This window comes from Phascolarctos cinereus, unplaced genomic scaffold (genome assembly GCF_003287225.1).
Source record: "Phascolarctos cinereus isolate Bilbo 61053 unplaced genomic scaffold, phaCin_HiC Scaffold_726;HRSCAF=1367, whole genome shotgun sequence".
In the NCBI taxonomy this organism is placed as follows: Eukaryota; Metazoa; Chordata; class Mammalia; order Diprotodontia; family Phascolarctidae; genus Phascolarctos; species Phascolarctos cinereus.
In genome coordinates this window covers 210,578,006-210,595,617 of record NW_027556098.1, presented here as the reverse complement: position 1 = coordinate 210,595,617, position 17,612 = coordinate 210,578,006, and the positions used below count along the sequence as shown (strand labels likewise).

Here is a 17,612-nt window from a genome sequence, read left to right as displayed (position 1 = left end):
AATGAGCTTGGGAAGGAAGTGACAAACCACTCCAATATTTTTGCCAAGAAAACTCCAAATGAGGTCATGAAGAGTTGAACACAACTGGAAAAACCATTAAACAGAAATTACATTTATATAGTGCTTTTTTCATAACAACCATGTGAACTATCTAACACTTTATTTTTTGGAAATATCAATGGTAGGTTAAAATATAACAATTTGTGACAAACATCCAGAGACTAACAAAGTCAATAGGAAGTATAAATAAATAGTCTGAGAAACACTCTAAAGATAAGCCAATTAACATGGCTATTGTGATAATAAGCAAAAGTTTATAATTTGAGGGGGAAAGAAAAGAATATTGTATTCCATAACACAATAACCTCTGTTAAACTTTGGTTACCATTGGATAAAGAAATGGAAGACTGTAATTGATATTATATTGTGGTGAGAGAATACTGCCACCTTGCGTCCATATGTTGCCATATGTTGTCACCATTTTCTTTTGTTGTACAGTACCCTGCATTTTCACAGTGTAGTAGAATAGCTGGTATCAGTTCAAAACTAGAACCTGAATGTTATTGGTCTATTTTCTGACCTACCATGTTTAAATAGCTTGTTTTCCTATTTGCCTTTTTCTTCTGAAAGTCAATTTTAGAAGGTCAAATGAGATGATAGGTATTAAAGAGCTCTGAACCATTTTAGTAAGATTTTTTTTAAGGAGATATTATGGTTTAATTGAGGGTTTTAGTTGGTCAGATTATAATTACATTCCCTTTAGGTTACCAGCCTGGTGTAATGGGAAAAACATTGCATTGAAACTGGGCAGAAAGCCTACCCTTACTACCATTAAGCAGTGTGGCATTGGACAAAACAGCCTCTGGGCCTCAGTTTCCTCGTTGGTAAAATGAAAGGTTTGGATTCTCCAAAGCAGTTAGGAAAATAGGATTTTTAAAAAAACGATTAAAATATACATCCTCTTTGACCTAGAGATTCCACTGTTAGACATACTCCATAGAGGTACAAATGTATCTATTGCAATGCTTTTTTTTGGTAGTTACAAAGAATTGGAAGCAATTGAGGAATGATTGGGGAATGGTAAACAAATTGTAGCACATGAATATAATAGGATATCACTGTGAGAACAGATTGGAGAATTCATGGAAGTATAGGATGACATTCAAATTAATGCAGAGTAAAATAAGCAGAACCAGGAAAATATGTAGTAGTTGTAATGCAAAAGTAAAGTATGAAAATGAAACTGAATAATCTATAATTAAAATGATCAGCCTTGGCTCCTGAGTAAAATAAGAAAATTCACCTCCCTTTTTTTCTTTGCTAAAGAGTACAGGGGGAGACTGTGGGTGTGGAATAACGCATATGCTGTCAAGCTTGGTTGAAGTAATGATTAATTTTGTTGAGCTGCTTTTTCTCTTCCCTACAAAGGATGGCTTGCTAGGTATGAGAGAAGGGATGGTAGTATTTGGAAATGGAGATGATGTAAAAGCAAATATACATAAAAATTTTTAAAAAGAAAGGATTGAATTAGAACCTATAGGAAATTTTCCTTATATAAAAACATATAGTAATACTACAATGCTCTTTGGCACACAAAGAATCTTTGTAATATGTACCAAAGGTTGTGTTCTTTTATATTTCATTTGACTATGAAACTTTTGTGTTATGTGTAAAACAAACAAACAAACAAAACCTACCATAAAGCTTAAGAATTTGACCTAGGTTTTTGGTTTAAATGTGCACTTCCTTTCCTTCACCCTGCTTTCCATGAGATGGCTGGTAGTCACTAATAAAACATACTGTTGGTTCGTTGTTTTTCTCTTTGTTTCATGGGTTTCCATGGCCAAAGAATTCTTTACCTAGTAACCACCCTGCTGCTGTTGAACCTTTGTATTTAATGAGAAGCAGGGATAACAATGTAATCTTGTTTTTATCTCCCCAATATCTTCATATTTTCTTTCTCTCTGCCTCAAGTCTCTCCTCTCAGTCTCTCCATCACAGGACTACCAAAGCTCAGATCTGACTAGGTCCTTCCTCAACTCAGGAAACTCCAGTGATTCTCTGATACTTCTAGATCAGATTGTTGTTCATTTGTTTCAGTTGTGTCCTACTTTTAGTTACCTCATTTGGGGTTTTGTTGGCAGAGATACTGGATTGGTTTACCATTTTCTTCTCCAGCTCATTTTACAGATGAGGAAACTGAGGCAAATAGGGTTAAGTGACTTTGCCAGGGTTACACAGCTAGTAAAAGACTTAGCACTCTATCCACTGCTCGACCTACCTGCCCCTCGAGATAAAATATAACTCCTAATTGGCAAGTAAAACCCTGTGCAACTTGGCTCCCTTACTGTTCTTGAGATGCATCATTTCATATCTTTGCACTGGCTTTATTCCATACCTAAAATATGTTCTCTTTTCACTCCTCTTAGGATCTCTCCTATGATCTCCAGTTTACTTTGAGGCTCCTTTCAAGCACCCTTCTGCTTGAAATCTTTCCTATTTCCTATTTCCCACCCCCAATGGCTGGTGCTTTTCCTCAAAATGATCTTTTAACTATTTTGTTTATGCGTATATATGTACCCCCTGGCTCTCTCATTTGGATTATAAGCTCCCAAAGGATTCAAGAACTTTTTGCTTTTACTCTTTGTTTCCTAATGAACTAGCATAGAGCCAGACACATGTTAGACACTTAATACTTTTTGAATAATTGAATAAAGAGAATTTGAAGAAGACCTTTAGTACACAGGGTAAAATCCCTGTGGTTGTTAAGGAGAGCATTAATAGTATTACCTCCAATTGAGTATATACTGAACTTTGGGATCTTGGGCATATCGGTTTGTCTTCCTAGGTTTCAAGTTCCTCATCAGTAAATGGAGGGGTTAGACAAGATCAAGCCCAGTAGAAAACAGACAGAATGCTAGATTTGGCCTTAGGGATATAGTTTGCCAACCTTGGACTAGATGATTTCTAAAAGTCTTCTTTCAGCTGTAAATCCTATAATCAGTTTAGAGTGCCACTCAGTATATATTGTCATGATTGAATTTTAACAAAAGGATAAACTGAGGCAGATCTCTGAGCAAGATAACATTTATTAGCAGAGCATGCTACCTGTCAAGAATTGGATCAGTGGATTGCTTCCATTAATACCAAAGATGTTGAGTATGAGGAGAATTCTGCTTTATATAGGGTTTGGAGAATATGGAACAAAGAACAGAACAGGGAAGGTCACATCATGGAATTAAGGGCAACATGATTGTTTACAGAGATGAGGTGCAGGAAACATGATTTGGTTGGTAGTTTGGTAATAGGGGCTAGCAGTGATTCCACTCTCCCCCCCACGTGAGACTAATAATTGCTCTTTGAGTCCAGACATGAAATAGTGGTCCAGACATTTGGACAGCAAACCAGACATCCTTGAAGGATAGCTTAGGGGCATAAAGATATTAGTCCCTAACTCCCTTTCTATTTGCACATACTCTCCAAGGTCAGTTAAATTCCTTGAGGCAAGAATGCTGGATTTTTAAACTTAACCCATTATAGGCCATCTAAACTCTGAACTAAGTTCAGAAATTAACATGACTTAAGCAGTTAAGGGACAAAACCAATTGTTTGTAAATAGGATTAATAAGAAAATAATAGTCAATCTTAATCTCAATTTGAAGTAAATTATTAAGGGTGAAATAATTTACAAATATTGCTAATAAAGCATTCTCTGATGTATATTTTATTTTATCTAAACTAATATTTTTCTTTTAAAATATTTTTTATTTCATTAAATATTTCCCAATTGCATGTAAAAAACATTTTTAACATTAATTTTTTAAAATTTTGACTTCCATATTCCTTTCTTCCCTACTGCCCCTCCTCCATCCTTTGAGAGGGCAGGCACTTTGATTATACATGTGAAGCCATACAAATTGATTATATTTGTGAAGTCATGCAAAACATATTTCCATATTAGCCATATTGCAAAAGAGAGCACACAGCCTCAAGAAAAATAAAGCAAAAAAAGTATGCTTCAATCTGTACTCAAGAGTTTATCAATTCTCTCTCTGGAGGTGGATAGCATTTTTCATTATGAGTCCTTTGGAATTGTCTTGGATCATTGTCTTGATCAGAGTAGTTAAATCTTTTACAGTTTATCATTGTTGCAATATTGCTGTTACTGAGTATAATGTTCTGGTTCTGCTCACTTCACTTTATACCCCATAAGTCTTTCCAGTAAACTAATATTTTCTTAGTAACTATAAAGAGTCTTCTTTTTACATGCTTATGAAAATTGTCAAGGCATTTGTTCACATTGGGGCTGTTTAACTGGGATCTCATTTGTGTATTTTCCTTTTTCATTTAGGCAAGGACTTATGAAGTGGAATGGATGGGGCTACAATGATTCCAAGTTCATCTTTAATAAGAAGGGCCAAGTTGAATTGACTGGGAAAAGGTAAAATTAATTTTTTTTTAAAAAATGGAGTATATATTTGTGTATTGAATGTAATGTAACCTGGATATTATGAGTGTTGGTCATCTAAATAGTATTTATATGTATTTTGGGAGGATATAATTATTTAATTTTAAAAGTATTTATTAAATACCTACAATGTATAATACACTATGTTAGACCTGAGGGATACAAAGACAAAAATAAAAAAGAAATGCTCCCTGCCCTCGAGGAGCTCATATTTTATTGGGAAATTATGAAAAAAGGTAAGTGTGAAGGTTTAGCCATATGCAATATATAACATTTGGTTTTTACAAGGTTTCTAAAGTGTAATGAGACCAGTTTTTCCTTGTTTTTTCACAGTAGGAATTAGTTTCCCTGAAAGATACCAGAGCTGATCTTGGGACCTGATTGACCTCTGCTTTTCTTAACACAATTTCCTAGTCATGTAAGGCGCATAAAAAACTCCATCTGTGTAGTGTTGGGGCCCCCTAACTTGAGTTGCCATACCTTGCCCCATTGACCGTCTGGGTTTCCTTATGGAGACAGGGAGGCTTCATCCAGAGCAGCAGAATTTGTTCTTGTATGTTTGCCGTGTGTAAAGGCAAAATAAAATTTTTTTGTTAACTGTTGTAAGATTTGTGGGTCCCTCATTTAGTCCTGAATGAAAAGAATGCTCGCCTCTAAGATAAGATATAAAGTTTTTTTGTGAAAAATTCCAAAGGATAATTGTCTTTTATTATGACAGTGGTCATTATTGTTAACTATAAGAAGATAAGAGGTACATAACATTATAATTGTGATGTGTTTTTCTCCATCTCCAGGCAAGAGTTCTTTCAGAAACTTTTAAATCCTAAATTTCCTTAGATCAAATAGAGAGAAAGTATTATGTAAGAAGTAATTTTACTGGATTTTTTCATGTGGCTTTTGAAAGGCCAAAGATTATACAATATGCACAAACTGAGGAACTTTTTGGAATAGGATAGACCATAATGGTACCAGGATATTGGCGCTAAAAATTGGAGTAGTGTTTAAACAAAAAACTGAGATTGCAAAATCAGGGAATTTGATGGCATGCTTGAGGAAGAATAGCAATGGCAGTAGTTGATCTACCTAAAAATAACAGATAAAATGCGAAATTACAGGGAAAAAAACCAACCCAGCTAAAATACATATATGCTAATACGAAAAATGCTAGAAGCCAAAAAAAAAATATGTCATGAATTAACTGGAGAGCTTAGTTGCAAATGAGGCATTTTAGAAACTTGATGGAATAGTACTTGATGGGATATTATATTCACAGGGTAGGGCTAGGCAGTAGAAATGGATGTATTTACTACTGTGTATGAGGGATAAACATATCCATTTTTGTTGTTGTTCAACTCTTTGTGACCCCATTTGGGGTTTTCTTGGCAAATATACTAGAGTGGTTTGCCATTTCCTTCTCCAGTTCATTTTAGAGAGGAGGAAACTAAGGCAAACAAGGTTAGGTGACTTGGTCTTACAGCTAAATGTCAGAGGCCAGATTTGAACATAGGAAGATGAGTCTTCCTGATTCCAGGCTCAGCACTCTATGTAGTATGGCTCCACTTAGCTGCCCCAACATCTGTCCATAGCATTATAGTAATGTTCCTAGGAACCAGGGAGAGATGTGGTTAAATTTGATACTTGTGTAGTTTAAATGGAGATTTAATCTCATCGACTCTATACTAGCATAGATCACAACTTATCTATGCTTCTTTGTCCTGTTTAATTTTTGTTTATGTGTTTGCATAAGTCTTCTATAGGATTGACTCAAGATTCTGAAGTTTTTCCGATATTTTGTGGATACCAGAATAGTTCTTGGACTGACTCTCTCTCTCTCTCTCTCTCTCTCTCTCTCTCTCTCTCTCTCTCTCTCTCTCTCTCTCTCTCTCTCTCTCTCTCTCTCTCTTATTTTTTTAAAGCATTCATTAAGCTTCTGCTATATGCCAGGCACAGTGCTAAGTACTGTAGAAATATCTCATTTAATCATCAGAATAAGGCTGGAAGGTAGGTGTGATTATCATCCCCATTTTACAGTTGAAGCAAGCAGGTGAAGTGATTTTCCTAAGATCACACAGGCCAAATTTGAACTTAGGGTCTTACTTTCTCTAGGCCCAGTGCTCAATTCACTGCACCACCAGCTGTTTCTGTTAACCTTGTTCTTGCTGTATGAGTGGCCTGCCCCCTGTTTTTATTCATTCAGTTTTTATTAATGATGTCTTTTGTGCCACATCTTGCTTTTGAATTTTTGTCGTAACCTGTTTATATCTTTCCACTGTGCCACTGGGTTACATGTAAATTTTGATTCTTCAGAGACTGTGACCTAAATGATTCATTACCATCTGTGTATGTGAATGTATGTGTGGTGTATGTATGTGTATATACATTCTTACATCTGGATAATATATACTGTTTAAAAAAATATAAAGTTTTGTGTTAGGAGACATTTTGGTGTCATTGAAAGCACTGCATAGCTACATATGTGTATTTATACACATACATACACTCATATACCATATACATGCATACATATATATTTTCTCCCTCCACATAATATAAGCATCTTCAGGGCAGGGGCTGTTTCATTTTTGTCTTTGTATTCCCAGCGCATAGTACAGTAGTTTCTGGCATATAGTAGACATTTAATAAATGCTTATTATTTGTTTGATTGGATGCCATAATCTGGCAAAATGCATTCTTTATCCATTTGGTTTTTCCTACATGTATTACTAAGTGAATCTGTTTTGAATGAACATTTATTTTGTTGAGTAGTCCCTGTAACTCTGAGGTTACTGACAACATTTTTTTCTTCAAATGAGTATCTCAAGAGATAACACTGAAGAAAACATGAGAAAGGAACATGCAGTATTGATTGGGGAAAATGGATAAATTGGGGTACGTGAATGTAGTATTATGTAAGAAATGATGATTATGAAATAACTAGAGAAGCTTGAATACTTTTTTTAAACTCCCAACTCTGTCATACATCCTGTATGACCTTAGACAAGTCAATGTAACCTCTCTGGTTACATCTACAAAATTAAAGGGTTGAATTACGTCCAATCAATCAATTTCTTTCCCTTTAAACCAGTGATCCTGTCAGTTGATAGGAAAAAATGTTGATAAAAAGTTGGTAAAGATAACACAAAGTAGAACCAGAAGAACAATTTGTGTGATGACCACAGTAACGTAAAGGAAAACAGCAATGAAAGTCTTCAGAATTTTGGTTGTAGCAATATTCAGTTATGATGAAAGAACTAAATGGACTGATGGTACAGCATGCTTTGGCAGAGAGATGGTAATACTATAGGAATAGAATTATGAATGTATTTTCAGATATGGCCAATCTTTTGATTTGTTTTTCTTGACTACTTTTTTTATGAGGGAGAGAATTTTTAGTATTGGTGGTGGGATAAGTGATGTTAAAAAGCATCTCTTAAACACTTATAAGTTTAAAAATGATTCAGTCAGACTTTTATAGACTTTCTATAATGGAATATATCTTCACTTGCACAATTTGACATATAGAAAAATGCCACATGCCCCTGCTTTAATTGTTGCTTACAAATAAAACACTTCACTCAATAGAGCAAAATGCAGCTTCAAAGGCTCTTGTCCATCATTAGGCATCTCTCATAAATATGTTAAGATCAAACAACATTTCTTGATAATTTTATTCAATATTTCTCTTGGGTATTAATATTAAGTAATATATAAAGCAAGGAGACATGCTTGCCAAAGATAATCACTTCTTTGACGGAGTACTTCAGTCACTCAGTCAACATTTATTAAGCTTCTGTTATATGCCATGCATTGTAGTAAGTATTGGAGACACAAATGAGAAAAAAAAAAGAGACAGTTCTTTCCCTTAAGGATCTTATTATCTAATGGGGAAGACAACACACAAAAGAAAGCTGGAAAGTGGAGGTGGAGAGAGAAGGTCCCTGGCAAAGGGCTTGGTGGAGTCTAGTCTAAGAAGTGCAGCTGGTGAGAAATGGAGCTTTGTCTGATCCATTAGACTTCTTAAAAATGGAGGCTTTGGGAAGAGTTCTTTTTGTCATCCTCCAATCAGAGGGGCAGAGGGTATGCAGAATCAATCAGAGGGGCTGAGGGTATCCAGGATCCTGAAGAAGTATGAACATCGAAAAGCCTTTGCAATCTCACGGGATGGTAGGTTTAGTGGGGAAGAGGTTTCCTAGGAGTCCAAGGTGGTAGAGTCCAAGTCCAAGGAGTGCAGCTGGTAGGAAATAGAGAATATGTCCTTTGTAAGGTCCAAAAGAGGAAATTTCATATATAATCAATAATGGAGTCTGTTGTAGTTCAAGGATATTTCATCTTTTCCTGACAAGAACTAACCTTTGACCTTCCTTAATTCTTGTTATTTCTAGTGAGGGTATATGATAAATATTGTATCACTAAGAGTATTAGTTACTGATTGGTTAGGTAATAGACCTTTGGTCACCTCACAGATAAGGATGAATGTCTTCAAGCCACAGAGTGAAATATGTGATGGCAGAAACTGGCTTAGGGACTGACTGTAGAAATCTTTGCGATCTTCTGTTAGGTCATGATCCACTGGTTAGGAAAACATCTGTTGTAGATTACCCATTAGGATAATCAAAACTCTACTGGCAGTTTTAAATAGTATAGTGAGAGCTTCTCTCTTCCCTCCTCACCAGGTTCTAACCTTGGAACACTTCTGTACTTTGAAAGGCAGCTAGGTGGTATAGTGACTTGGAGTCAGAATGACCCTAGTTCACATTTTAGCTCAGAAACTTGTTAGCTATGTGACCCTGGGTAAGTCACTTAACCTCTGTCTCAGTTTCCTTATTTGTAATAGTACCTATAATAGTAATAATAATAGTACCTAGCTCCTATGGTTCTTTTGAAAGGTTCTTGTGAAGATCAAATAAAATTATTTTTCTGTATGTACACACACAGTTCTTGCTTTATGTGAATTTGCATCATGCAAATTCAACTTTACATAAAGAATTTTGAAAGAAATCTACATTCCAAAAAAACCACCTATGTTAACTTTACTATATGGTACGATTCTCTCTCTCTCTTTCTTCCTCTCTCTCCCCCCTCCTTCCTGCCCCTTGGCTGAGTGATCTGTGACCCTCTGCCTCTTCCCTCCTCAAAAAAACCTAAAAAAACCCCAACCCTCTAAATGAAAGCAGAGGAATGGATGCAGCTCAGAGAGTACCATCACTGCTGGCACCAGATGGAGGCTTGGCTTGCAACCTTTGGCACTGAGAGAGACTTTTGTCCTGCTCAACCTGCGTGTCTGCCTACATGTTTCTGTCTTTTGTCTGTTTGTATTGTATTCTTCTTCCTGCTGTCACTTCTTTATCCCTTCCACCTATCCCTGTACTATGTGCGGGCCCTCTTCTTGCCTGCCTCCTTTCCCCATATTCAGGGGCAAATTTACATTATATAAAAATTGCTTTTCATAGAGGTCTGTGACATGGTTCACTTACACAAAGTGAGAACTGTGTGTGTGTGTGTGTGTGTGTGTGTGTGTGGGTGTGGGTGTACGCACACGAGTGAGTGCACAAAGTGCTTTGCAAGCCTTAAAATGCTTGCAATTATTATTACATATAGTATAACATATATAATGAAATATAGTAGTATAACAATATACAACATGACAGTGCAATGTAATACATCATTTAAAAAATTATTATCCAAGTGCAAGCTATTATTATTATTATTACTTTCTTTGGCTTTAACTTGCTTGGTTCCAGACCTCCACAACACTTTCAGGACATTTCCAGCCATGTCGTCTATAGAGCCATCACATCTACTCCTTCTCTACTAGAATATTGGACTCCATCCCTGGAACAACTCTGGGGTTTGATAAGCCAGATTTGGCCTTACCTTGCTTGGTTCCAAGCCTCCACAGCACTTGCTAGACATCACCAATCATGCCATTGCACATACCCTCCCTCCCGTCCCCCGTGTGCTGTATTCCTCCATTGAAATGGAAGCTTCTTGAGGGTACACATTGTCTAGCATATTTTGATTTGTATCCCCCAGTGTTTAACGGTGTCCTACACGTAGTAAACATTTAATAAATAGCAACCCTTATATTTCCTTTGAAGTGAAAATCTTTCTAAAATTTAGAATCTCCCTCTCCTTTTACTCCTCCCTTTCCCTTTCCCTCTCTTTCTTCTTCCTCTCCCTTTTTTTGCTTATTCTTCCCCAACCCTCTTTATTCTGTTGGGAATTTGATCCATTCCTGTAACTTCAGTTAACACCTCTTTGTAGGTAACTTCTAAATTCATTCATCTAGTTCCCATTCCCATTCCTGAGTTTTAGGCCTATATTTCCATCTGTTGCCTGGATATTTCAACACCTCAAACTCACTGTGTCTAAAACTAAGCTCATGTTGAGGACAGCAACATCAGCAGCAACAAAATCTTGCTCTTTTTCTTAGTTTCTGTATTTCTGTTGATGGTATTACCACTTTCCTAATTATTTAGGCTTCACATCTTGGAGTCTTCTTTTACTGTTTTCTCTCCCTCTTTCACATGGGGATAAAGCTAGGAGGGACCATAGGCCACTTAATCTAGCTTCCTTGTTTTACAGATGAGAGAAGTTGAGAGACTCTCCTAGGGTCACACAGCTTGTAAGTATCTGAGGTAGGACTTGGATTCAGATCTTCCTGGCTCCAGGCCTGGTGCTATAGTCATTTAGCTAGCACGCAGCCTTGTCAATTCTTTCTCTATAATATCTCCAGTTCATCTCTTCCCCGTTCACACTATACCATCCTAGATCAGTTCCTTAATATTGTCTGGTCAGTTAACTACCCAGTGTCACTTTTTGCCTTCAGTCTCTTTATTCTCCAATTCACCCTTTGCACTTCTGCCAAAATGAGCTTTCTAATAAATAGATACTTCACCAAAGCATCAGGAGTCTTAAATTTTTTATTGCTTCTACAACTAAACATAAATCAGCCTGGCATTTAATGCATTTCACAATTATTCACCCTGGTTTTCTGGTATTATTTCTTACTGCCTTCATGTACTCTCTGTGTTTCCAACCAAACTTGACTACAAACTGAAGCCCCATTCCATCTGGCATTCTCATTTTTTTTTATCTATTTAAGCATTCTTGGAATGTACTCCTTTCTGATTTCTGTTTATTGAAATCATTCTTTTCTTTCAAGGCCTAAATTAGTTGTTACCTCTTGCAGGAAGGTTTCCAGATTCCCTCTTCCCTTTTCCTCTCCAACTGAAAAAGTTATCTCTTCTTTCTCAATTTAGATGTTTATATACTGTTCTTGTTAGTCTTACAACAAGGAAGTACAGCATAGTGAGGTCAAGAAGACATGGGTCCATGTTCTACCTATTTTATATTCCGGTTGTGTCCTAGGCAAATCATGATTTCTCAGCACCCCAGGCAACTCTATAAACCTGTAAGGTTCAGAACTATTGCCAATCTTCCTTGGTAGAAAGAGTTCCTGAAAAATCACAGGTTCCAATAATGTTGACTTTCACATTCTATATATTTTCTTGGTCCTCTGCATTGGTATTTTGTTTTTAAATGAAGCTGTTTTATTGAAGTATGTTAAAATCTTTCTAAGAGATGTTAAGAATGTAATTTTGCCTCCCCTGTATTTCAGGTACCCTCTTAGTGGCACGGTTTTGCCAGCATTTAGAGAATGGTTACAGAATGTCCTTGGAGTACATGTAGACCACAGAACTACCTCTAAAGTAAGTAAATAACCAGTTGTGATTTTTTTTTAAACCAAGTGAATATTTTGATTCTTTTTGATCTAACTTCATTAACTGTCTTTTAAATAAACTTTGTGCTTATTTAGTGTATGTTACATACATATGTTTTATTTATTGATTTTTTTAAGTCTATGAAGAATATATTGGCTGTGCTAGGCTAATTGTAGAATCATAGAATGTTATAGCTGGAAGATAACTTAGAGATGATCTAATCCAGCTCCTTCATTTTGCAGATGAGGAAGCTGAGTCCCAGAGGGACTGAGTAACACACAGCTAGCTAGTAAGTGGTGGAGCTGGGGGGGAAAACATCAGATGTTTGGAATTCTAGTCCAGGGATCTTTCTACTATACGTTGTTGCTGTGGTCTATCTATTAATGATAGACCATGATCTAGGTTAAATTTGGAATGATTATTCAATATGGCATTCTCTTTAGTTTTAAGAGTTCAGTTTGTGGTCACCATCTCCATTCTGCTTTAGCTAACCACCAGTGCTTTAGGCACAGCTGCAATTTGATATTACTAGAATTCTGAACTCTGAAACTTACCAGTTTTTGCTCCTACCACCTTTCTACTCCCTTACTCTTTTTGAATATATTGTCTCTTCCCACCCGCAGGATGATGAATGGTGCCAAAAGAAGTCACAAAATCAGTCAAAATTTATTTTTTAAGCACCTACTATGTTCAGATTATGTGAGTTAATAAGGAAACAGTCCTTACCAAGGAGCTACATTTTGTTGAGGGAGACAACAAACAGATATGTACATATACAGAATAAGTATAAACTACCCTAAGGTAGTTTAGGGAATGAAAATACTAGCAGCTGTTGGAGGGGAATCAGGAAAGGCTGAATGTAGAAAGTGGTGCTTGAATTGAGTCTTGAGGAAGTAAGCCATTCTTTAAAATGGAGGTATAGAGGATGGCCAGTACAAAGGTTTAGGGACAGCAGATAAAATGGCCTGTGTGAGGAATAGAAAGGCTAATTTTGTTAGATTCTAGATTTTGGGACTGGGAGCAATGTGTAATGAGGCTGCAGAAGTAGTTTGGGACCAGGTTGGGCAAAACTTTACAGGCAGACAGAGCTTATATTTAATCTTAGAGGCAGTAGGGACACATTGGAGTTTCTTCAGTAGGGGAATGATGTTACTTTAATATCTGCATTTAGTATAGTTTGGAGTGAGGAAAGATTTGAGATAGGATAACCCATTAGGAGGTTTGCCTGTTCAGGCAAGAGATGATAAGGATCTGAACTTAGGTGAAAAGGTGATGGATTCAAAGGAAGTTGCAGAGGTAGAAATAAGATTTGGGTATGAGAGGTGATAGAGTGAGTACTTGTTTGAGCTTGTGACCTTTTGAGACTAGGATGGTGGTACCCTCTAGAGTAATGGGGAAGTTTGGAAGAGGGATGAGTTCTAGGGGAAAGATAATGATTTCTGTTTTAACCTTGTTGAGCCTGATATCTATGGGACATTCCTTTCAAAATTTCTAATCAGCAGTTCATGATGTGGGACTGGAGCTGAGGAAGTGGGAATCATTTGTTTAGAGATGACAGTTAAATCATTTGGAGGGGATGATGCCACTAGAAAAAAGAGAGTAGATAGAGAAGAGGGCCCAGGATAAAGTTTTGGGGTATACTTATTGTTAAACTGGCATAATATAGATGATATTCTAGTAAAGGAGTCTAAGGAGTGATTTGACAGGTAGGAGAACCAAGAGAGTAGTGTCATGAAAATCCAGAAGAGAGATAATATCCAGAAGGAAGGGAATGTCAGCAGTGTCAAATGCTATAGAATTAGAAAAGAACATGAGATATGGTGATTAAGGTATCATTGTCAACTTTGGAGGGAGCAAGCTTCCAAAGTGATTTTCCTAAAGCCCAGGTCTGACTATGTCACATCGCTTCCCCCTTTTCCCCCCACTCTGTCTTCTATTCTGTAAACTCTAGTGGGTCCCTATTACCTCTGGAATCAAATGTAAAATTTGCTGACTTTTAAAACCATTTACAAGCTGGCCTCTTCCTACCTTTACTGTCTTTTTATACTTTACTCTTCAAGTTTTGCTCTGTGATCTAGCAACACTAGCTTTCTTGTTGTTTCTCAGAAACTACAATCACACTACATCTCCCGAAAGTATGCCTTTGTGCTGGCCCTCCCTCATGCCTGGAATGTTCTCTGTTTCTTGGGTTGTTGTTTTTTTGTTTTTGTTTTTTGTCTTCCTGCAATACTCCACTTACACCTCACCTTCTACAGGAGGCCTTTCTTGGCCCCTTATAATTACTCCCTCCCCTACAAGCTACTGACTTCCCTCTGAAATTACCTTTCATTTACACTATATCTTGTATGTAAATTTTTTTTGCATGTTTTTTTCCTTTCATGAGAATATGAGCTACTTGAGGTCAAGTTCTATGTTTTGTTTTGCTTTTTAAATTTCTTGGTATTTCTAGCCTTAGCTAGTCTCTAATACACAGTAAACACTTGGCTTGATCACTGACTTACTCATTGAATGATGAGGTCAGCCCAATTTTAAAGGGTTGAGAGGTGAATGAGAGAAGAGTGAATAAAAGTATCCAGCTTTTTCTAGGAGTTTGGCTGAGAAAGAGAGTAGAAATATAAGGCGATAACTTGAGGATGGTAGGGTCTCTTGAAAGTCTTTTAAGGTTGGAGAGACATGGGCATATTTGTAGGCTGAGGATGGAAATAGAGATAGTGTTTTACTCAAGATTAAAATAAAGAGATAATTCGGGGAACTATCTGCTAGAGAAGGGCCTTTGTAGAGAGACTGGACTTGTCAAAGATGAGGGGCACTTCATCATCTGAGACTGAAGTAGTGTTTGATATAGGAAATGTTGTCAAGAGGTTGTAAGATAAAGAGAGACTTCTTGGTAAGTGACTTCTGTTTTCTCAGTAAAATAAGCTGAGGGATTACGAGTGCAAACGATGTGGGGGAGAGTTTTAGGAGAGAAGGTCTGGAATAGGTGTTTTTGTAAATGGGCTAGAGAATCACTTAGGAACGTTGAAAAGCATTGTTTTCTTGCAGTGAAGAGCCACTTGAGTCAGATAATATAAATTTCTAATTGCCTCAGCTCAGTTGCTTTACTTCAACTCTGTTAGCAGAGTATGGAGTGGAGCAGATGGATGGTGGCAATGATCTAGGGGTGGGGGTTGGCAAAGCATGAACAGCAAGAGGACAAGGTGGCCCAGGATTCCAGAGTAGAGTTTGTCATGGAATTGAACTGATTAGCTATAGGGTCAAGATTGAGAAGGGAGAAAAGTGGAGTCATTCAGATAGTAAACATTTGTTAAATGCCTACTTTGGTGGCAGGCATTGTGCCAAGTGTTCAGGATACAGAAAAAGGCAAAAGACAGTTGGTTGTCAGGGAGGCACTAGAATTAAGGGGACGTGGCAACTGTTTCCTGTAGAAGGTGAGATTTTAACTGGGACTTGAAGGAAGCCAGAGAAACCACGAGTTAGATGAGGAGGGAGAGATTTCCATGGAGGACAGAAAGTGACAATGCCTGGAGTTGGGAGATATAGAGTGTCTTGTGTGAGAAACAATAGGGAGGCCAGTGTCAGTAGATTGAAGAGAATGTGATGTAAGGTCTAAGAAGATTAGAAAGGTGGGAAATGAATCAGGTTATGAAGGGCTTTGAAAGGCACTTAGAGGATTTTTTTATTTGGTCCTGGAGGTGATGGGAAGTTTATTGAATGGAAGGGTGATATGGTCAGATCTATGCTTTTGGAAAATCAATTTAACAGCAGAGTGGAGGGTGGATTGTAATGGGGAGAGACTTGAAGCAGGGAGGCCAGTGAGCAGACTATTACAATAATCCAAGTGTGAGGTGATAAGGCCCTGCTCCACAGTGTCTGCAGTGTCAGAACAGCTTGGAGAACAGCTAGGTGACTGAAATCATGCAGACCCTGAGTTTAAATCTGGCTTCATACATTTAATGTGTGACCTTGGGCAAGTCACTTAAATTGTTTGCCTCAGTTTTTTCTTTGCCTTAGTTTTTTCAGCCATAAAATGGGGAATCAAATAGCATCTCCAGGGTTGTTTTGAGGATCAAAAAATATAGTAAAGCTCTTAGCACAGTGCCTAGCTCATAGTAGACACTGTATAAATGCTAACTGTTATTGTTATTATTATTACTATCACTAGAGGAGAAATATGTTTTTGTGGTAAGTGAAATGCAGTAATGGGGAAACCGAGGCATATTTCTTTGAGCAAGGATTAGTTTATTGACAGTGATTTGTATAACTGTTAATAAAGTGGGTCAGACTGGCCCCCTCAGTCAAATTAGTGACTGAGGTTAAAAACCTTCTTTATTGAGACGCAGGAAAGGAGAGGTAGGGGTAGCTGGGGAGCCTTTTGGTGTAGGCCGCAGCTGGTGAAAGTGAGTGGCTTTCATGTGTAACTGATCACACCTTCTGTGACAATTAAGTAGTATTAAGGGCTTTATGGGATTCACCTGCCTCTTGTAATCTTGAGGAGACTAGAACCATCCATTTTGATCTCTTGGAGTGTGTGTAATTATTATTTAAATACAGCAGTTTGTTTTGTCATTTTCCAGATAGTGAAAACCTACTTTATTTCCATTTTTCCCCCTACTACAAAGAGTGCTGTGCTGCTAGGAATATTTTGGTGTATATATAGGACCTTTCCACCTTTGGCTGTCTTGGGGTGTATGTTTAACATTGGTCATCTCTGAGTCGAAGGGTATGGTCTTATATATTTGTGTAAATTCCTTGTATATCTTAGATATTTATACCCTTGTCAAGAGACATTGGCTGCAAAAGATTTTTCCCCCTTCAGAAGGCATTGGTTTCTCATCTTACTCTTTTTTTTCCCCAGTTATGTCCAACTCTTCTGGACCCCATTTGAGGTTTTCTTGGTAAAGATACTGGATTGTTTAGCCATTTTTTTCTCCAGCTCATTTTACTGAGGCCAGCAAGGTTAAGTGACTTACCCAGGTTCACACAGCTACTAAGTATCTGAGGCCAAATTTGAACTTGGGAAGATGAATCTTCCTGATTTCAGGCCAGGCATTTTATCCACTGTGCCACCTAGCTTCTTATCCTAATTGCCTTCATTTTGTTTGTACAAAAGCTTTTTTTGATATCATAAAAGCATCAAGAGATCTTGATAACTGTCTAGCATCCTTTATCCCTCTGCTTTAATTTTTTGTTATCTGATATTCCTTGGACAGGTAGAAAAAACTATTCAGCATGCTTCTTGTGAAAACCTATTCGTATAATAATGCAGACCATCATCATCTCATGTCTGCATTACTACAGTAGCTTCTTAGCTGGCTTTCCTATATTCAATCTTCTTCTCTCCATCTTAGGCTGAATACTACCTACAGACTTTGGCTTTCATCATGGCATTCTTCTATTTAAAAAAAGTTGTTTCCTGTCAT

The 17,612-nt window shown here is 37.2% G+C and overlaps 1 protein-coding gene across 1 annotated transcript in view; it reads left to right on the top strand.

Annotated features, from left to right (window-relative positions):
- Nucleotides 1-17,612, top strand: part of AGPS (alkylglycerone phosphate synthase) — a 151,400-nt gene that overhangs the window by 23,502 nt on the left and 110,286 nt on the right. Inside the window, exons 2-3 of the mRNA XM_020991046.2 lie at nt 4,352-4,441; nt 12,090-12,180. Coding sequence (XP_020846705.1) covers nt 4,352-4,441; nt 12,090-12,180 — 181 coding nt within the window. The remainder of the gene's footprint in view (nt 1-4,351; nt 4,442-12,089; nt 12,181-17,612) is intronic.